General features: G+C 48.8%; 2 protein-coding genes across 3 annotated transcripts; both read left to right on the plus strand.

Moving 5' to 3' along the window:
• Positions 1 to 863: 863 nt before the first annotated feature.
• Positions 864 to 6,757, plus strand: LOC135995234 (glutathione S-transferase theta-1-like). Of its 2 annotated transcripts, XM_065646377.1 has the most exons (5): positions 864 to 1,061; positions 3,445 to 3,532; positions 4,200 to 4,350; positions 4,917 to 5,093; positions 5,602 to 6,757. In XM_065646377.1, the coding sequence occupies exons 1-5, from the start codon at positions 950 to 952 to the stop codon at positions 5,800 to 5,802; spliced, it is 729 nt and encodes a 242-aa protein (XP_065502449.1). In that variant the 5' UTR covers positions 864 to 949; the 3' UTR covers positions 5,803 to 6,757. The 2 variants fall into 2 exon arrangements, with proteins under 2 accessions (XP_065502449.1, XP_065502450.1); XM_065646378.1 differs by lacking the exons at positions 4,200 to 4,350; positions 4,917 to 5,093 and having other exon boundaries at positions 5,602 to 5,810.
• Positions 6,758 to 10,494: 3,737 nt separating this feature from the next.
• Positions 10,495 to 21,205, plus strand: LOC135995370 (glutathione S-transferase theta-1). The gene is made up of 6 exons (XM_065646644.1): positions 10,495 to 10,689; positions 10,817 to 10,873; positions 13,760 to 13,847; positions 14,922 to 15,072; positions 17,051 to 17,227; positions 18,034 to 21,205. The coding sequence occupies exons 1-6, from the start codon at positions 10,512 to 10,514 to the stop codon at positions 18,232 to 18,234; spliced, it is 852 nt and encodes a 283-aa protein (XP_065502716.1). The 5' UTR covers positions 10,495 to 10,511; the 3' UTR covers positions 18,235 to 21,205.
• The last annotated feature ends 355 nt before the right edge of the window (positions 21,206 to 21,560 follow it).

Genomic DNA, 21,560 nt, shown 5'->3' on the forward strand with positions numbered 1-21,560 from the left:
GAGATACTGTTGAAAGGATTTTTCACTTGTATAGTTTTGTGCTTTTCTTGGTATTTTCTTGCCTATTTTGTTTCAACTTTCAGTACCAGCAGGTATTATTAAGTGTTAGATTAGTGTTAATGCAGACTAAAATGTCTGATGTTGAAGGTGAATATACTGGACTTGGCTGGTACCACTGCAAGCCAAAAATCTGTATTTGACACACACCACTGACTATTTTTAGCTGCCCTGGCAGAATGCTTAAAGCTACAGCATAGCTGGAGCCTGCAACTAACCTCCAAGATCTTCAGCAGGAATCAGCCCAGCTCTGGCTTAATATTTAGTAAAACAAAATAAACATACACCAGCATTAGCAATACATTATCTGAGCAAAATGAAGATCTGGGAAAGTTGGAGGGATGGGTGTCAGGGAGGATGGTTCTGTCATGTAAAGACAGGAGTAACGTGGGGTTTTACAGCAGTGAGGCAGCATGTGTCTGCCCATTGTGTGACCCCTCTGGGGCAGTTTTTGTGTGTCCTGGGCAGGTGCCAGAGTAGCAGCAACCGAAGGTTCTCTTGCGCAGGAGCTGTGAACCTCCATGAACAAAGCACAGATCTACCTCGCATGCATCTCTCGCTTTAGCCTGACTTTGCTTATCATTAAGCTCTTTGGGCAGCTGTTAAGCCAAGCCCAAGTTCAAACACTAACGGAACTTTGAACCCGCATTGCCCCCGTCCTTTGAAACCACGGGGCACAGCCCTGCCCGCCCCTCCGGCCAGAGCCCTCCCGCTCCCGGGGCGAAGACCCGCGCTGGGGCCGGGCCGGGAGCGCGGCGGGGCAGCCCCGGGGCCGGGAGCGCGGCGGCTCCGCCCCGCGGGAGGGGCCGGTGCTGCTACAAGAGCGCGGGGCCGGTGTCCGGACCGGGACCGGGACCGGAGCGGTGCAAGCGGCGGCGGCAGCAGGAGCAGGATGGGGGTGGAGCTGTTCCTGGACCTGCTCTCGCAGCCTTGCCGGGCGCTCTACATCTTCGCCCGCAGCAACAACATCCCCTTCGAGTTCAAGCTGGTGGACCTGATGAAGGGTGAGTGGGGCCGGGGGGTGGCGGGGGCTGCTGGTGGGGCTGGGAGGTTCTCTGTGCCCCGAGGATCCCCAGCTGCTCCCCTCGTCGCTGTGCGCAGACCCTCGGGGAGCCTGGGCTCCCCTCGCCACCCCCTCGCAGAGCCGCAGGTGGGAGCGGGTGACTCGATCGGCCCCATGGGTGTGAAATACTGCAAGAGGATGGGGTGGCCCTGCAGCTGTAGCTGTAGCTCTTGATGTTAAGGTGAAAACAGGACCTAATTTTCTAAGGAAACCCTGATTTTTTTGGGTAGCAGTCTCAGTGCTCTGAGAAAAACGTGAGACAAAGTCCTCTGCAACAAATGTGACTCTTCAAAGGTTTGCAATGACTTTTATATCAGCCCTACCCCAGTGGAAAAAGGGTCTCCAAAAAAAGGACCACTTTTCAGAGAAGCAATCGGGATGGGCTAGATCTGAGGCTATTCCCTGTTTACATGGGAGACAAAAAGCAGCAGAGGTGGGACGTTCAGGTCTGGGTAAGGACAGCAGAGCTGTGCAGTTTGTGCTCTCTAATTCAACTTCCTTAGAAAACTTCGCACTCCGGTAAGCAGCAGCGCTTGCTGCAGAGCAGCTTTTCTCCTCTTAGCAGGGATTAACAGGGACGACAGGGATCCGAACGCTAAGAAGTGAAGGTGGTTTGGTTTGTATTAAAACCAACTGCTAATTAGTAGGAGCCTGCCCGAGAGGAATTGTGTGTTTTCACCAAAGGATGTCCAAAGATCTATATCTTCTTTCTGTGTAACTGAAGCTGGTAAAAGTTATCCTTCAGCCTTTCCAGAGCTCTGCTGGATTTGAAATCAAGGCAATGAACTGGGCACAGAAACACCTCAGTACATAATACTTAACGAAAGATGAGAAGGCTCCTGGGGCTAAAACTGGTAAGGGAATGAAAAAGGCTCCAGCCTGCGACCCAAAGAAACCTCAGGCGTGTTGTGGTTCAGTCTCTGGGTGTTCCCCTGCACACCATAGCTGTGTATTGTTGCACCTTACCGTGGCTTTCATATGACTTGTCTTGGTAGGAAAAAATTTTGCTACTGTTTGTAGCTGGGGGCAGGCTTGTCTAGTGTCCTCCCCCTTCTTCCCCAATAAATAAACACTTGTGGTGAGACTGGTGCAAAGAGAGGAGACCAGCAGGCAAGCAATGAGGGCATCAAGCAGAATGGAACAACTGAAATAATAGTATCAGGGAACTGAGAGGAAGGAAAGTGAATTAAATCACAGTTTCCCAGGGGTCTGTGTCGCGTGGTATCAGTGCTTGCTTTTGGTCAGCGGAATTAAGGTGTGTAATTTGGCTCATGGGAATGGTAGAGGTGCATTCCTGCAGCGTGTGCTCACCCTGCCGTGGGGACACACTCCTGGTTCCTGCAGCTGGGCCAGCTCGGCATCCAGCTGCTCAGCAGGTGGGTACGGGCACGCCGCCCCCAAATGAGCACACACTCGTGGATATGGCCTGAGGACCCGTCGCTGCATGGCGTGTAAGGACCAGGTGAGGGAAAATATACTTGGATCTGAGCTGGCGAGTTAAATGTGTCCCCTCCAGAAAAGCTCTTGGGCTACTGGTAGGGTAAGTCTCCAGGAAATGGGTGGAAAGAGTGAGAATGGATGGAAATCACAGGGACACCCCCAAGGACCTGGAATCTGCACACCGTGTGCAGGGAATCCCAGTCTCTTTCTGAAAGGGGTGGGGGAGATGGGCTGTGAGCCAAGGGACAGGGGAAGAGTCACAAATCACATTGCCAAGTGCTGGAAGACAGCCTAAAAGCAAACTCAAATCTGTATTTGCTGTGATAAAGGATATGCAAAACTTGCATAAAGAGCTGATTGATAGATCTATAATAAAGTACACATGGCTTTATATGGAATCACTAAAATCATCTGAGGACTAAAAAAAGAGTTGAATATAAGTTACATTCTGTCCCAGCAAAAAAAAACAAATATCCCTTGCTTTCTCCTGGTCCTTGTGGTTCACGTTTCCAATACCAAGATCCCTTTCCTCCAAGGAGCTCGGTGTTCTGTGTGTGTACCAGACAGGTACCTCCAGGCACAAACTTATTGCTGATAGAGCCCTGAGTTGACAAGTGCTATTGGTATGAAAGGACTTTTCACCATTCTGACCTCTGTTGAGAGGCAGTTCTGGTATGCAGGCAATAAGCAAGTAAGCAACATCGTAGAGCAAACCCTGTATTCACCCTGCAGCACTTTTTGATTGCTAATAGACTTCAACAAGACTGTATTTGTACAATCAAAACCAGGAACTTGAGTCCAGGTGGTCCCCACAGACTCTTCAGGTGTTTGCAGACAGGTCCTGAGCATCACTGCCAAGCACAACGTCTCATATTGCTCCTCAGGGCAGCACAAGTCAGAGGAGTTCCAGAAGGTGAATCTCCTGATGATGGTGCCTGCGTTAAGGGACGGTTCTTTCACCTTAGCAGAGAGGTGAGGCTCAGATAAGCTCCAACCCCTACTGCAATGTTGTTTTTCCTAACGCTCGGATTCTGCCAGTGAGCTGTTTGCTCTCTGCTGGGACTCCAGCCCTGGTAGTGATTAATATTTGACTCCTTCTTATCTGCTCCACTTGTGCATAACATAGACCTGTGTTTCAAGAGCAGCTTTCCATGTAAGCCACTCAAGCAGCATTGATCATGGAAAAATCTGCGAGCTGCTGCTTGGAGCTAGCTTGCATGTAAGCGACGTTTCTAAGCCAAAATACCTGTCCAGGTGTCCTCCTGCTCTCTGACTGCAGCTAGAGGCCAGAGTTCAGTGCAGTAAACCTGCTGGATGGCCGGGCTCAGATTTGGTACAAACTCAGCCTGTGGCTCATAGTTGCTCAAAAATGTTGATGGAATAACTGTACCAGCAGCCCATGTCTGTCTCGCTGGACTGATGTATTAATATCAGGTAATGCTGTCCACAAGCCGCTGGTCAAGCCAGCACGAACTCTCTCATGTGCCTCGCTGCAGTCATGTCCCCTGCACTTCTGCACAACTCAGATCAGGTTTGTGCTGCTGCTGGTCCAGCAGTGCAAAATCCAGGGGAAGAAGGAAGGATGAGGTGCTTCAATCTCAGATGATCAGCTCAGCAGTCTGCCTTGCTCTCTGGGCAGCATCGCAATCCTCCTGTACCTGGCGCGGAAATTCAAGACTCCTGATCACTGGTACCCATCTGACCTGCAGCGAAGGGCCAGAGTTGATGAATACCTGTCCTGGCAGCATCAAAGCATTCGTGAGAAGGGGAGCAACCTGTTCTTACTGAAGGTAAGAGCGTCATATACCAAAAACTAAGTGCTAAGAGCTGTGAGCGCAATGGCCCAGGAAGGACCTCTTGTGTGTGCAGGGCACACATGTACAAGCCAAGTGACAGACAGGAACGAAACTAGATCTGGAACTGACTTGGCTGCTCAGCCAAGCCTAAATGAAGCGTCCTGAGTACCTCATGCTGCAGCCACAGCTCTGCATGCACTGCGAGCCAGAGCAGATTTGCCCCGGCTGAGCAGCCAACACCAGACACAGCTCGCTGCCTTCTGCCCAGCTTCATGGAAAAAATGAACCTCCCACTGGAAAACAAAATGCATTCGCTTGCTGATGGGGCAGCCTTCCCTCGAGAGGAGACTCTCGTGGCTGAAATTTCAGACTTTCTAGGGAGGAGACAAGGGCAGGCAGGAAGAAGACTGATATTAACGTTAACCTGCCAACGCAGATTAGCAGCACCAGTTGTTCTCGGGCACGGCTGGTGAGGGATCCTCAGAGGGCGGCAGTGAGAGGGAACAGACTAATTCTGGAGGGAAACATGTAAAAAGCAACCTTTTCCTTCTCCCTGCCAGGTGTTTCTGCCTCTTGCCACCGGCCAGCCACTCCCTCCAGAGAAACTGCAAGGTGCTATTGAAGAGCTGAACGTTGTCCTGAAGCAGTTTGAGGAGAAGTTCTTGCAGGACAAGCCCTTCATCGCAGGCAGCGAGGTCTCCCTGGCAGATCTCCTAGCAGTGGTGGAGCTCATGCAGGTGAGCATCAACCCCAGCCTGTGGGATGTGGACGCTGGGCTGGGGGCAGACCAGGTGCAGCGGTGACTGCTGCACCACCAACCTTTCGCGGCAGGTCTTTGTCCCTGCACTTAACTCTTTAGCAGAGTTAACTTTTGTTCCTTTTTGAGTTTGACCATAATTGAGGTTGCTGGGGAACACCTACTTCGGTGAGACAGCGTGGACAAAAGCCCTCAGAAAAAAAGATAAAGTACAAACTAGGCAGAGAAAGTACAGATATTTGGAAGAGATGTGCTGGTGTGCACAGACCTCTGTGTTCTGCTTTAGGCAGTTCTTGGGTTAGCCATGGCAGAGCTCTTTCGCTGCATGTCCCCAGGGCCAGCAGCTGCTGAGGGTGACACCACTTGCTTCCTACGGGCTAAGAACCGGAGATGAACTCCACCAAACGCATACCCGTGCTTCAGCCTCCTCCCATCACAGGCCAATGTGTTGTTTGACTCACTCCCAGGTTCTCTTGCTCTCTCCGCAGCCCGTGGGTGCTGGCCATGACCTCTTTCAGGGAAGGCCCAAGTTGGCAGCGTGGCAGAAGCGGGTGGAAGAAGCGGTGGGGAAGCAGCTCTTCCAGGAAGCCCATCAACAGATCTTGAATGTCAAGAACTTGACCGCTGATCAGATCGCACCCGAAATGCGGGAGTATATAAAGCAGGGGCTCCTAAAGCAGGCCAGCTAGAATTAGGGGGTTATACTCAAGTAAAATGGATGATTTCGTGTAGGCTTTTTGCAGTATTTCAGCATTTCTTCTAAAAATCATACAGAAGCACCACTTCACAAAATGCACTTCAATCACAGCCTTTTGACAACTCAGAAGGGAAAAAACCTACATCTTAGACTGCAGTGAGCTGCTTTCCCCCCTTGGCCACTCCAGGTTTGTGAGCTGCAGCCCTATAGGCTTTTCTTTCTTGCTCCAACATCACTAGATCTGCTTGAGGACAGAGGTGATTCGCTCCATATGTGAACTGGGGCTAGTCAGAACTGCCCTTTCCATCCCTGTTTTGAGTTTTCCAGGTCACAGTACTATAAGAAGGGGAAACTTAGGGTATGGCAGAGCAGATTTGTCTGAAACAAGAAAAATCATTGAAAATGGCTTTTACTTTGCAACAAGCTCAGCTGGAAGATTCTTGCTTTTTCAGCAGAGGGACAGGTGGTGACCCAGCCCTTGGTGAGGACACTGCCAGGGCGCTGGGAGCACTTGGCCACTGCCGGCTGCTGCCTCAGCTGTGCGAGCAAAGGGACACAGCACCGTGGAGCAGGGGGCTGTGCAAGTACCCACGTGAGACCTCCAGCTTCTGGGAAGAATGGGATTAGTCCTGTGAATAAAGATCCTCAGCCATAGACTCATGCCATACTTTACAAAGAACAGCCTGGGCAACTGAGAAAAGCTGCTTTTCCAGGTGAAGCTGCTGCCAACCACACGATCTCCCTCTGCAAACCAGATCGGTGCTCTTGGCCTGTTCGTGAGCAGCTTTGTCAGCCGATGGAAGCCCTTCAAGCCAGGCTTGACAAGAGCTGCCATGGCTGGGCCAGCGCTAGGGCAGAGGGAGCTGTGTGATGTCCCAAACGCAGTCAATGTCCCACTGTTGTCCTGTCCCATCTGATTCTCCAGTAAAGTTAATGATTACACTTACCACTTGTTGCAGCTTTGTCTGGGTTTGTAATCAGGTTTTGGAAGGATGCAGCCATGGATTCTTCTTCCATACCTGCGCAGTGCCCTTCACACCCTTCTGTCCTTGTCCCCCTCCTGCCTTCCCTTCCTGTCGCTGTGACCTCCCATTTCCAGGTACGAGCCATGAGGAGGGTTCCAGTTTGCAGAACTGGTTTTTCCTCCTTGTAAGGCTCTGGTTGTACCTGGAAGTCTGTTTGCCTCTGCTGGCTGGTGACACCATCCCCAGAGCTGGCTGCTTAGTGCTGGGTGTGACATGTCTCGGTCTTGGATGTCCTTTCAGCTGGACCTACTGGTTTTGGGGAATGAGCCAGCTGCCTCTTCTGCATTTGTTTCCTGAATAAACCTGCCCTTCAGTTCCAAAGGACACCATGAACCACAGCTTGCAACACATGTCCCTGCAGGCTGAGCTCAAGCAGACTGTTCCCTTTTACTTTCCGCCTTTCCAACCTGCAGGAAATCCTAAACGTCATCAGTGAAAGAACACATTTGCCTCAAAACTCTTGCAGTTTCAGTGCTGACACAGGCAGCAGATATTTGTGTTCTTACCTGATTTTAACTGTTAAGTCTGTTGAGGGTGGTCTATTGCACTCCAGCCAGCAAAACTGGTGACAGCAGCTTTCTTCTGGCCCTGAGCGTGCTCGCAGGGTTGGTGCCCAAGCAGCAACACCTGCAGACGCCACACTGCAACTCTTGCTAGCAGAGCCCCCTCCTTGATACTCATCTCCCTGCAAAACCTCAATATAGGGCTGCTGTGCATGCAAAACCGTTGCATGAGCCAAAGCAAATAAAGTCTCTTTTTTCTTATTTATGATACTTGCAGCACAAGAGCTCCATGTAAGAGAGTCTTGAGCCAATATTCTCTTTGTTTGAACAAGGCACAAGTTCCTTAAACGTCACCCATTGTGTGCTCTTGCAAGGACAGCTGCCTTCAAAAGCAAGTTGGAACTATGTCCAGAGCTCGTTGTTGGGTGCTCCTCCGCTGCCAGTGTTACAAAGGGTAAACACACAGCTCGGCTACGGCCTCGTTCCTGCACAGTCATGGTGACAGGACCAGATTTTACATTGCTATTCCCATAGTCTCCATCTGCTCTAAGCAGGTTCACTCACCTAGTAAAGCTGTGCGTGCCGTCACCAGTGGCATTTTGGGCCCTTCTGTGCACACAGGACAAAGCACCTCCCAGAGGAGCTCCTCAGATGGCAACAGAGCTGCACAACAGACGAATCCGCCTTGCTGGTTTTTTCACTCTAAATCGTGGAGATGAGGCATCTTTCCTTGTACTTTGACTTCTGTTGTCCCTCCACCTCCCCCAATTTGTCCATTTGTGTCATTTGACCTTGGCTGGCTCCAGCTCCTGGATTGGGAGCCCCAAGAGCTGCCTGCCAAAACCCAACGGGTTGTGCAAGAGTTTCGTCTGCCTCAGTGCAAGGTCTGTTCAGTGTCCGCTCCTCTGTCACCTGAGTATGGAAAGGGGTTACACCTCCAGTGACACTTCAATGTGCTGTTCTGATCCAATTTCCTCAGTTCCTGACAGGGGCTATTTGGAAATAGGTCAGAGCTTGTGATTTCTAGAATAAAATGAAGCTGGGATACACAGAATGGCTGGAAGGTTTAAACAAGACACAGGGGCTGAGACCTTTTCTACATGATTAAGAAATAAACTGCAAAAGCTCCTGCATTTTTTCTGTGTTCTTCCTGTTTCCAAAAAGCTGACAAGTATAGGGAGAAAAAACAGCCTTTGAGGTGAGGGAGCCCAATAAAAATACAGTGCTAGAAGCACTAGCCTAGAGCCAAGAATAATGCAATCAAATGCCACATGTCACGACCAGATTAAAAAAAAATCTCTTTGGTTGTGTGGGCTCTGCGGTGCAGTCAGCAAATTGGAGAGAAACTTAAGGAAGGAACATTCTAGGAGGCACATGAAAGATCTTTGAAGTTCAGATAGGACCAACAGATCGATTAAACCATAAATAAAGGCACAAAGTGAACCCATTCTGCTGATCTTGCTGCCCACCACTGAGATCAATGAACTCTTCTCTGTGATACCTCAGAGCAGGGACATGGAACCATTTGGAAGCACTAAGACTTCACAGACCATTACCTGTGCGAAGCCCCATTCACGCTCCTTTTCCCCACTCCCTCAACATTTCAGATTTTTTTGCACAGAAGGAGTTTGACATGAACTCAAGCACCTGCCCCAATATTCTGTGAGCCTTGATCTCCAGCATGTTGGTGGTACGTGCAGGTGCTCTGGAGAGTGAACTGTATGGCAGGGAACTGAGGGCTGTACACAGCTCCTACCCCTATTCTGGCCAATAAACTGAAAAAATCTTATTGCACAGTTCTAAATCTGAATAATGACTCTGAAAATAGGTGTATGGTGCAGCAGACTCAATATTTCACGTTGAGATGCAGCTTGTTCACCAGACTCTGGCAGACTGACCAGTCTAAAAATAATCTCCATTCCTAAGGAGTTCTCAGAGCAGAAGTCTTGGCAAAGTGGTAGAAAATTAAGCACCTGAACGTGTTCCAGTTTGTAATTTATGCAGCTAACAAGCTCCCTGCTCAGTATCCAAACCTTTTCACCACCATTTCTAACGATCCTTCACACAAGTAATAGAGCAACTGCTCCTCCAGTTCCCCACCCCTGAGGTTCCGAGGACCTTATTCCTGAGGTTAGCTCTTTCCAAGGATTTGTGTGTGACATATGAGCTCTCTGGCACGGCACAGATAAAAAGGTGTCAGCTGAGCTGGGGTGGGTTTGACTGGGGGTGACTTTGCTCTGAACAGTTCAGCCACTCTGTCTTCCCGAGTCCCAGAACTCCCTGTACTCAACCAGCACGTCACCTTCCCCAAACCACGCAGCTGGAAACACTGTGTGCTCCGTGCAAGGCCTTGAATTCAGTCTGAGCTGCTTTAGCTCTTCTGCCTGTGTGGAAATCTGAAATGACAAATACCAGGGAGAGTGGAAAGTCTCTTGGCTGCGACTATGCAGAGGTAACGCCTGCAGAGAAGTCCTCCATACCTCACTGCCATTCAGAGCATCACCTCACAGTGCTTGGCAGGGGCTACATGACCAAAAAATTATCTTCTGAACTGAAAACCATACTGAGATCTAGTGGTGCAAGATTAATGTTGGCTTAGAGATGTCACGCAAGGGCCCTGTTCGCAGCGCGGCCCAACCCTGCAGGGACGTGTTACAAAAACACCTTGTGAGAGCCGCAGTGGATGCTGTGGGTTAGAGTGGGCTGCCGAGCCCCTGCAGTGTCAGCGCAGGCTGTGGAGCGGAACGACAGCCCTGGCTCCCCCGGTGCCTAGAACCAGCCTCTCTGTTGAGGTTAGTACTTTACTGTTACTGTATGTTACCGTTGCTCGTGTATTACCCTCTTTTCCCGAAGCTGCCTTACAGGCACAATGCCAGCCCCACCGCGGCTGCCTCACCTCGTGGGATGGGGACCCCTGTGCCCCCCCAGACTCTGGCTGTCGGGGAAGGGTCTCCCGGGCTCCTCCGGCATTTTCCCGTCCTCGCCCCGCAGGAGACTTTGCCCCGGGGCTCCCCCAAGGCGCGGACCCTGCTACCCCCGCCTGCCCCTCGCCCGGGGGCGGCCGGAGCCCCGTCCCCGTCCCCGTCCCCGTCCCGCTCCCCGCCCGCCGAGGCCGCGTCCTCCGCCCGGGGGCGGCCCCACCCGCCCGCGCACGGCTCGGCCCCCGCCTGCCCATGCGGGGCGGCCCCGGGCGGCAGAGCCGCGTCAGCCTCCCCGCGGGCCGGGCCGGGCGGCGCAGGATGGGGCTGGAGCTGTACCTGGACCTGCTCTCGCAGCCCTGCCGCTCCATCTACATCTTCGCCCGGAGCAACAACATCCCCTTCGAGTTCAAGCAGGTGGAGCTCTTCAAAGGTGGGACGGGCACGGCCGCCCGCCCGCCGCCGAGCTGCCCCGGGGGCGGTGGTGGGCGGCGGGGCCGGGTCGGGCCGCAGCCCGTCGGGTGCCGCGGGCTCAGCGCCCCTCTCTTGGCTCTTGGCAGACTCGGTGCTGGGGAAGAAGCCGGCGGCGGGGAGCGGCGCGGAGCAGCCCCGCGCAGGTGAGGGGGTCAGCGGGCACGGTTCCCCCGCAGCGGGCACCGTCCCCCCGCAGCGGGCACCGTCCCCCCGCAGCGGGCACCGTCCCCCCGCAGCGGGCACCGTCCCCCCCGGGTGTCCGTGCTGTCAGCCCGGGCCCGTTCTCGGGCGGCGCTGGGTGCCTGGCGGCGGCCCCGCGGGCAGGGACGGGTCAGGCCGCGCTCCGGGGCTGTAACGCGATCCCCGGGCGGGGGCTGGAGGGGCCGGGACCGGGACCGGGCTGACCCCCGCCTTGCGCTGGCGGGGCCGAGCACCGCGCTGGATCCCGGTCGCGACCTTTGGGCAGCGGGGCCGATCGCTCCGCTCACGGATCGCGCATCCCGCGAGGGGGTTTTGCGGTCACGGCCCCCAAAAGAGCCCCTTCGCCTCCCGAGAGAGGAGCAGGAGCGGGTCCTGCTGCCCAGCCGTGGCCCTGCAGCGGGGCTCCCTGCGGAGCAACCCCGCTCCGCTCCTGCGCTGCTCCTGCGCTGGGAACTGACGCGCTGTTGAGCCCGTTCGGACCGTTCCCGTAGGGAACGTCACTTCAGTCCGTTCCAGATCAATAGCGATGCAAGGATCCTCTACCTGCTGAGTCAACGTCAGCCCGTGTTTGGTGAAGCTCAGTCTCAGCCAAAGGAGGAAACGCTTGAACTCTGGGCGTTAGCAAAGTGCTGGAGGTAGTGGAAGCAAGAGATGGCTCGTTTATGAGAGGGATGCAGAGCTCAGAGGTTGAGCTGTGGTCCTCTCAAGAGAGGGTCCTATCCTGCCTGGGGAGGGTGAAACAGGTCAGTCCTACTCAGGGTTGCACTCGAGAGCTGAATCTGCTCCCAGCCCCTGGAAGCTCCGCTTGGCCCGTTGGGAGGGAAGGACCAGCTGCTCCTTGGGTAACCTGAGTGGTTTGAAATCCATGCTCTGCTGAAGAGCCTGAATACAATGGTTTGACTGTGCAGCTCTTATTCCCAGAGCGGTCTCATAGCTGTGGTACATCTATTTTTGTGGGTCCCCAAGGAATGCTCCTCCAGCCGTTTCTAGCAAATTAGTCAGAGTGACAGCCGAGGAGTGCTCTGGGAGCCCTGTACTTAGCAGAAACACTCAGCTGTTCAGACTTGTCCAACTGTGCGAGGTGACTATGGCCTATTTACATATTGCATTTTCCTACTAAATTGTTACTTTTTTGCCTAAGGCAAAGCATGGAAATCCTTGGCTGAGGAGGTGATCAGACAGGGACATGACTGGCAAATAGACTGGCTTTTTTTTCCTTTCTACTTTGGTAAAATCTTGTCCACTGCTCTTTTTTACCCACCAGTCAATCTCCTTCCCTGCACTATGACTTACACTTAATGATTCTTCCTATGTGCAGCTTGCCCTGCTTTTTTACAGGGTATACTCTGCTCATTAAAGTCATTCCTCGAAGCCCAGCAACACACACAGTGTGTATATATATCCTTAGGGGACATCAAGAACTAATTACACCAGATGCAACTGATGTTAAACAGCACCATAAGTCAAGTCAACATCACAGGAATGATGGGCTATAAATCACTGCCTGTTAGTTAACTTCTTTTTTTTTTTTTTAACAAAGGGATTTTTGTACAAGACCTCCTGCTGGTCATGCTGATTTGATCAGGATTTGCACCCCGGAATGTCATGTCTCCTCCTAAAGAACACTTAAACCAAGCAAAACAAACTCCTTACACCTTTTCTTAAGTAGGTATTTCTGGACTTTTTTTACAATTCCCTGGCATTTAACTGCAAGTTCAGTGCCTGAAGTGGGAAACTGAAAACCTGATTAGATAGTCAGCTGTTAATGCCTCCAAACTCCAAGGGACAGCAGAGTTTAAACTCTCTTATGGAATGGTGTCTTCTCCTGCGTTTTCCTGGCAGAGGAAGGTTCGCACACAGAGCCAGGAGTGACGCAGGGCAGAGGTGTTTGAGCTTCCCTGTCCCTAGCAAATATCCACTGTGGTGGAATAAATTATTTCATGAGCCTACTGTGGTATTGCTGACTTTCACGTTTTTCCCATCCCAGCAAAAACTCTGAAAACATCTTCAGCTGCGTCTCTCCTGAGCAATCAGCTCCGTTGACAGCATTTGCGTTCTTTGTAAATGTTCAATTCCCTCTGCTCTTCAGAGACAAACAACAAGAAAAAGATTTTGCTCCATGTGTCTGTAAGACAGCTGGGTTCACTGATTAATTACCCACTGTGGTGATCTCTGTGGGCAAAAGGCTTTGCACTTGCTTTCCATCGTGTCTCCATCCCAGCTAGAGTCAGCCACATTTACAAACTGCAGGAAAATTACTTTGTTTTGGTGTTGCCTGTGGGAGCAGGAGCAGGAGTACCAACCATCTGCCCTCATTGGGATGCTCTGCACACAAACTTGACTTTTCCAGATCCCACTTCCTTGGTAAATATTAAGTATATTTTAGCTGCTCAGTTGTCTTCATCCTAACTTCTTTTTTCCTGCTGTCTCTAAAGCCATAGGACACACTGTTCTCAAGTCAAGTCAGCTGCTCCTGGTTATCTGCAATAGTGTTTTCAATACCAGCACCTTCAACATGGCATCTAAATGCCTCCTATGAAGTAATTTTTCAGTAAGTTTTTCAAGTATTACTTGACCTGAGTCAAGCGACAGAATTCCTGTATAGAAACGTGAACTGCTCCATGCCACGTGCCCGGCCTGAGCCGACCGCCCTCTGCAGATGGTGGTTACACTGATTCCTCAACCTCATTACCTTCTAATTGTGAAATATGACCATATAGGGAAAACCTAACACAGTTCACTGATTGTCCAGTTGGCTACAGATGTTTCATTTGTCATCCACTGGCAGATGCACTTCTAACCTCAGACTCGTCTGTTCATGTTTGCAGGGCCATCAAACAGTGACGGAGCTGGCAAAGTCAGCCTCCTGAAGAAAGTACCAGCCCTAAAGGACGGAGACTTCACCCTAGCAGAATGGTAAGAACTCGGTCCTTAGGCGTCCTTGGTTAACAGTGATCTGTGCAGCATTTCAGAGATGAGTGATTAAGAATCTCAGAATTTATGAACATGTTGGTTATATGTCATAATACAACCTCATTTGCTCTGTTTCCCTTTTCTGTTTGAATTATCTTTCAGCATGTAAACAAATCAGCTGATTTAACTTCTTGATCTTCCCCTGAATGCAGTTACCTCAAAATGGGATTATAAATGGGATTATAAACATTTCTAGGAAATGTTTAAAGCTTATAAAAATCTCTCTTATGAAAGAACTATGTTTATCTGAATTAGTCATAAAGGACAAGTGAACACCTACAGAGGTAAAATTTAGGTTTTACATTATAAGAATAATATGGAGACTGCTTTATGGTGTCATAATATTGAAATAATTGAACTATAGTAGTATTAGGATAGTAGGAGGGTCTGCATTTTCTTCTGTTTTGTCAGCACAGGATTTTCGGTGGCATCTCTTTTTGCAGTAACAGCCTACATATTGTTGCAGATGACTAATATGTTTTTCCATCTGACTTCTGCCAATCAATGAAAGTATAAACTTCTGGACAAACACAAAAAGATTCTGTAGACTCTCCTTGTTGGGACTTGCACTGACTTAAATGGAAGCAAGCTGTGGGCTAGAGACAGATTTGCTCAAAAGGCAACATAACCCATTAAAGAGTTTAATTTAGTACACAAGCGCATAAACACTCTCAAAGAGGTGGGTCAGAACATTCGAGGAACAAGTGGGGTTAACGTTGCTGATAGACGATTGTGGAGGTTTGTTTGTTCACCCCAGTGCTCTGCACCACAGAACAGTGCTGTGATTTTTCCAGCAGGTTAAACTTTTCATGAGAACTAAGGTGACTAAGTGCCATCTCTGATGTCACATGAATTAAATGCCTATATGTGGTCCCTAGACTCCCTCGCAAATCCTGATCTGAATGCTTTTTAGTAGAAGCAGCAAGTTCAGAAGGGGCAAGAGAGGGAAATTAGGCGAAAATATTCTGCACTGTAACGCCCTGCTCCCTTTCTTGTCTCCCATTACTGCCGGAGCAGCACGGCCATTCTGCTGTACCTGAGCCGAAAGTACAACACTCCCGACCACTGGTACCCGTCAGACATACAAAAACGGGCCCGGGTAGATGAATACCTCTCATGGCATCATGCTAACATCCGGGCTAATGCTCCTAAGACTATGTGGATCAAGGTAAGGAGAATAAATATTAAAATGCATTTGAACAGCCCCAATTTGGAGAGAGTTTGTCACGCTGAATTAACAAACCTAGGCCTTTCCTGGCTGGGAGGAGCTGTCAGAGCGGGAGCTCTTCCTAATTGTTCAACATCAGGATCTGGCAAAAGCAGCTTCAGTCTTTTTTCTTTTTCATCAAAGTAGGTCTGGTACAGAAGGTCTCAAAACCCAGTAGACTTCCATTGCCTGGATTTGTGAAGGGATATGTAACAGATTTGGTCTTGCCTCCGAGGGCCTCCCCCTCACCGCACAGCTGTGCCGAGTGTGCACAGAGACAGAAGTTTTGCTGCTTTGGCGTGTGCTTTGTTGCTGGAAGCAGAGAGCCTCACATTCTTCATACAACAAGTCCCTGCAGCCCCATCAGGGTGGAAATCCAGAAGGAGCCTTCTGCTTCCAGCCCACTTAGGTACTGCTCTGAAATGGGCTCAGGGACAGACAGAACAGAGACACCGAGTGAGTGGCAGAATTTCGATATTCAGTGTGGTCAGATCAATTTGCATTTAGGCAAAATTAACAGAGTCGCAAAGAGGCAGAAGATCATGTAGCATCAGATGATTTTGCTGGACATCTATTTCCAGCCAACTCACCAGTCTGTTAGTGCAACTCTCCTTGGAGAGACCCAGATGCAAATATAGCCCTGCAAATACAGCTGTGGTGTGGAATTCCAGATGAAATCAGGGTTGCCAATAAACAGGTAAGAAATTCACTCCTCCTATGTAAAATTTGCCCTTGTTTTTGCCTAACAAAGCATATCATTTAGCTTTTTGATTAATTGACATTTGAATTTTTTGGCTAGAGAGCACAGAGAAGCAATTCAAATATGAGTCACATTCATACAAGAAGCAGTTTCTTCCAGTCTCTGCAGGCTGCTATTGCAGTGCCCCAAGGGGAAGAAATCCAACTCATTGCTGCTGATGATTAGATAACCCAGATAGAGAAAAGGTCCTCAGGATAATTGAAAATAGGAAAATGTATAAATCCACCACGTAACAGAAGGCACATTAGCTAGACATTGGAGAAGATAGACTGCCCCGGGATACAGAAAAGGAAGGAGATGCTGTTTCAAGTGATTATACCCAGAGATCCCATCATGCATAACTGGAACCGCTTGGGGAGAGAACTGGCCATGAATTTCGTGATGAAATGGATTCCACATGTATTTGGCAATAACCCTGGCTTGGATTAAGCAATCCCAACTTGAATTGTTGAATATACTAGCAGTAAGGAGAAATCCAGTCCACTCCTACCGATGGAAATTTGAATCTTTAGTTTTGCTTCTCTAAAGAAACTATACTTCTAAAGAAACGATATTTCTTTAGCTGTGGTAGGTGGAGGCAGCATATTTGTGGAATGCTGTGGGCTCTGACAGTGCATACACCTCTGTGAATGACAAATCTCACAGAAAGGCAGCTCCCCTGTGTGCCAGCAAGTCCGTGGAGACAAGGACCGCACTTATGTGATTGCTCTGGAAACATTTCTAGTGGAGCAAAGAATGATGCTTGAGAGGCCACAGCAAGGCTGGTGTAAAAGTGGTGCTGACCCACTCCCAGCCTGGCTGGCTGCTGTCACACAGAGGAAGCCAAATCCTGCCTCTCCGGCCAGTGCTGATGCAGAGATTTGTCTTCCCTGGAGCTGTTGCCCATCTTCTTTCGTAACCCACCATGGTGGAGCCGAGGAGCAGAACTGGCAGGCACAAAATGAGCTGAATCCTTGGCTTCGTTCTGCACATGGCTGCCTGTGAGCTGGAGGCCACTGTCGCATCTTGTGCGCTCTCTGTCCATGAACTACTCAGAACTGCAGCAGTCCATGAAGCTCCTGCAGCTTTGCTGCTGGATCACTAATGATAATAAGTAAACCACTGGGTGCAACTTAAATGACTACCGCCAGATCCATGAGAAGATGGCCAGTTGTACTCTCTAGTCCCTTCTCTCCTCAGGTGCTGATTCCCCTCATCACAGGGCAGCCCCTGCGCGACGAGAAGCTCCAGGAGGTTATGGAGGGGCTGTTCGCTTCCCTGAAGCAATTTGAGGAGAGGTTTCTGCAGGACAAGGCTTTTATCATTGGGAGTGAGATCTCTCTGGCAGATCTTGTGGCCATCGTGGAGCTGATGCAAGTGAGTGCTTGGCATGGGGTAAGAAAATCTCAGCACACGTGGGGTAAGAAAATCTCAGCGCCAGGGCAAACAGATGCTGCTGGGCAGGGAGGGGTGCAGCGTGTGGTGACACTTCTCTGGAAAGAGGAGGGAGTGAGGGCATATCTCAGCAGAGCTGGCCTAAAACAATGAGGAGAACATGGGAGTGGGTTCAGAAAACCAGTTTTAAAAAGAAAAAAGCTGGCTGCAACAGATTTCTCTTGTTTCTCTTCTCTAACAGCAGCCCAGAAGTGATTCTTTCTCCCAGTTCCGTATTGCAGAGACTGAAAAATAGCAGTTCAGCTTCTCTGCAGCATTGTGTGCCTGAGAGTGGCACAGGCAGAAAGCAGAAGGGGGGTAGATTATGTTAACTAAGACATCAGTTCAATTAAACGTTTAGTGTTTTGTGCTGTGGTTTTGCTATATAATATATTAATAGCATTTCATACTGTGGATTGTGCAGTTATCCCTGGAACTGTCAGGCCACCACGTCTTCAATGCTGTAGCTGAAAATCACTCACACTAAGTGGTCATCATCTCTGCTGCTCAGAATAGCTGTTCCGGCACTCAGGAACTGACTTGTAAATGCCCTTTAAAATATTGGCTGTGCCCTCCCAGATGGATACACCTGACCAGAGGACATTTCCCTCCTTCCTAGTGCTCCTCTTTGCGCTCTTCTTCATTTTTTTTTCTCCTGCCTGTACTTGCCGATGCACTTTTGGTACCCACTGTCTTGGTGAAGAAGTGCCTGCCCAATACCTCACTGTTCCTCTCTCCCCTTTCTGCAGCCTGTCGGAGTTGGTTGCGACATCTTTGAGGACAGACCCAGGCTGATGGAGTGGCGCAGGCGGGTGGAGGATGCTGTGGGGAAAGAGCTTTTCTTCCAAGCCCACGAGATGCTCCTCAATATCAAAGAACTGAGCAACATTCAGATCGATCCACAGCTGAAAGAGCATCTAACACCTGTACTGATGAAGATGTTGAAATGAATTAACCTATCTTAACGATTTTTTCCTGCCCTTTGTTTTTTAACTTCTTTGACCTCTAATTCTACATGCAACTGGAAAAAGCACCATAATTCTAACACAGAAATTGCAGGGTGTCTCTCCCCTCCCCAAACTTTTCCTTTGTCTCTGGAGGTGGAAGCTGGGGAAGTTTTAAGATGTGAAACACTAAATTTATACAACAGGCTGAGGCCCTACGCGTCATTTAACATGTGCATCCGGGTCATTTTGGTTTTTTTATTTCAGTGTCAGTCTTCTCAGAGGTGATGGAGATGTGAACAGTATTTCTTGACAAAGTTTGAGCCAGCCTGCAAACTGGAATCATTAGAGAACTGTGCAGGATGAGGATTGTTGTTTTTATGTGGTTTTAACATTTGCGGCTCCTTCTCAAGTGGCAAGCACTGCAAAGCATGCCCGATCCTCACCTTCCATGAGGATCTGTGCGTGTGTCTGCACAGACCAGTACAGAGCAAACTACAGGCAGCCACAATAGTGAAAAAAGTCATGGAATTTTTTTTTTAGTTTCTTATTGCTGAGGCATCTTGCTTGGCTGCTCCTGTACATTTGTCGCTTCTTCTATTTACCTTTAGGTTCCTGTGAGAAGTTTCTTCATATTCATCTACAATGGTGAATCTTCATAATTCTTCAGGTTAATCACTACTCTTCATTTTTGAAAGCCCGTGTTTCGGTGGTGCTCGGTTTGCCAGTACACATGTGGCAGCAGCTGTTCTTGGAGATGTGTGTAGTAAAGGCCAAGCCACTTAAAAAAGCTGAGGGTGGCCACAGCCTTCAAATAATTGCCTATCTAAAATACTCTGTTGATATTATATAGGGAATACACTGAAAGAATGCCTTCACAGTGATCGACTGAAGGTGAATATAATAGCAAAGGAATTGGTTTTTTCTGTCGTAATATTGTAAAAGCAATCCACATTTCTAGTAGAAAATGCAGAGGGGCAATAAATCTAGACATGACCTTCTGAGACTGTTTTGGATGGAAGTTCACCAAGGAAGTCAACCTGTGCAGCTGAAGTAATAGGAGAGATTTTGTGGCGTTGAGCGACAAACGCAGCACAAGGGCAGAGTGTTGCTTTGGAGCTTTGGGGCTCTTTTTCTTGGCTGTGTTTACTTCTGGTTAGCTGTAGCTCAAATACAAAACTCTTTTGTACTGCAGCATGATTTATGAGGTAAAACTAATAGAATCCAACTATTTCAAGTTTCTTCAGTTGAAAAAAGCAGATCATAAAGGATGCAGAAACTGGTGGAATATAAATCTCTACATATTTCCATTCATGAGTAGTTCTTGCCCTTGAACATTACCCTGAAATCCTTGCCCAAGAACTTTTCCTGTAAGGAATAAGACGAAATGTGTAAATAATTCAGGAATTGCTTCTCTCGCTAATCAAATAGCTTCTCTTCTTTCCAGTACTACTATGTCTTGGCTAGTGACATTGCTGCTGGTAAGTTTTATAAAACCTGACGCCTTCTGGTGATGTTTTTCACCAAGGTTTCAGTCCTAGATGATACTGATTCAGTCCAGAGCCTAGAGAGATCTTTAAATTCTCTGTCTGGAAAGAGAACTCCATCATATACTTCATCTTGCATTCGCAGGAAGTTTTGGGGTTGGATTATGTTCTCTTGTCTTTATAGAGACCTGACTGAAGGTGCCCTCTTTTCATGAACCAAAAATATTAGAAACAGACACACATCTATTCCTACCTTTTCTTCCCAAACAATATGTTTTTATTCATGTCTTATTCACAAAGTAGTGTCTACAACTGAGTTAAATTTCATATGGGAAGTGGCTGATTTTTTTTCTGATAATTTTGAGAGTGGAATTGCTAAGTGGATGATGACATGTGCAAACGTCTGCAGGAGGGAAAAAATTACCATGGTTTTCCAAAGGCTGAGCATGTCTGAGATGATGTGCTGCTGTGCTGTCCTCTCTTGATTGTATATTTATCCCCCTACAAGCATTTTTATTGCCCACTCCAAGACAGAAACAATAAAACAAATGTCTTTAGTTTAACAGAAACTCTGGGACGCCATGAACAAGCTGTCATTCACATGGTGAACTATGAAGAGTGAAGGACAATGCAAAATTAAAGGTGTTTGTGACAGCCCCATGTCCTGTTGTAATTGCTGACATCTGACACTTGAATCTTCTCTTTTCCTTTTGGAGACCCTCTGATATGCTGGTTTCTTGCCATGTGGGGTGTTTTTTTGGCCTTGGAATTAGAAGAGATTTTTAGTATTTGAAGGAATGAGAAAGAAGTAGAAAAATGGATCCTAAATGGCATCTTCCCTGGAGACAAGGAGTCCCAGCAATCAGGCCGTGGTGGGCTTGCACCCGGGGTTTGCGAGGTGACTGAATACTCCCACTGCCTTTGTTTTGGTGACAGACTCAGGATCATCTCCTGTGTTTACAAGATTATATCTTTCTGTACATTTACCTTAGAATCTAACAGCCTCTCTCTTCACAATCACTCTCCCAGAAATCTGTTTCCAGCCTCAATGCTGGCTGGTTTATGCCCACTGCTCCTTGAGCCAGTATTGTCTTCAGCAGCAGCAGTGAAGGGCAAGCAATTCCCCCAGAAAAAAAAAAAAAAAAAAAAAGAGCAATTCCGTTGTTTTTCATTAGGATTGTCTCAAACTGTGGAAAACCAAAAAGTCACATTATGCAGGGACAATTTTCACAACACTGCTGTGCCTTAAACAAGATGACGTTCTAATTTAGCTGGTTTATAACCTTTTGCTGTAAACGAGCACATGTAACCCTCACTAGACAGTAGCTCAGCTTCTGGGAAACCTCTGATCTCTAGATTAGATTGTCCCTGTGAGGCAGCCTGCCAGGGTCACTTTTATCAACTTCGGAGCTCAAAATCCGCATTGCAGAAGCTACTTTGGTAATTATATATGTTGGATGAAACAATAAACCTCTCTGCTTGCCTTTTAATTTCTTGTAGTGCTGGTTGCTCTGAGAAATCACTGGTCTTCCATTTTTAACCTTCCCAGCACAGACAGGTACAGAGGGGTCCATGGTGGTGACCAGAAATGACTTCCCACCAGCAGTAAGGACCATCACAAAACTCATCTTGTAAGGAGCCATTGAAGGACGAATGTTTTTGTTTAGTTTTGGGTTTTGTTTGTTTTTTTTTTTACAACTGATCGGGCATCTCACCCCAGTGGGGGGAGGACTGAGAGGCATCTGACTATGAATCTTTAATGTAAAACAAAGTCTCTTTGAACTAATCCTGGAATGCACACTGATTCCTGTATTTAAAAAGTTAAACTAGGGGGAAGGGTAGCCA

The sequence above is a fragment of the Caloenas nicobarica genome, chromosome 16 (assembly GCF_036013445.1).
Source record: "Caloenas nicobarica isolate bCalNic1 chromosome 16, bCalNic1.hap1, whole genome shotgun sequence".
Taxonomy (NCBI): Eukaryota; Metazoa; Chordata; class Aves; order Columbiformes; family Columbidae; genus Caloenas; species Caloenas nicobarica.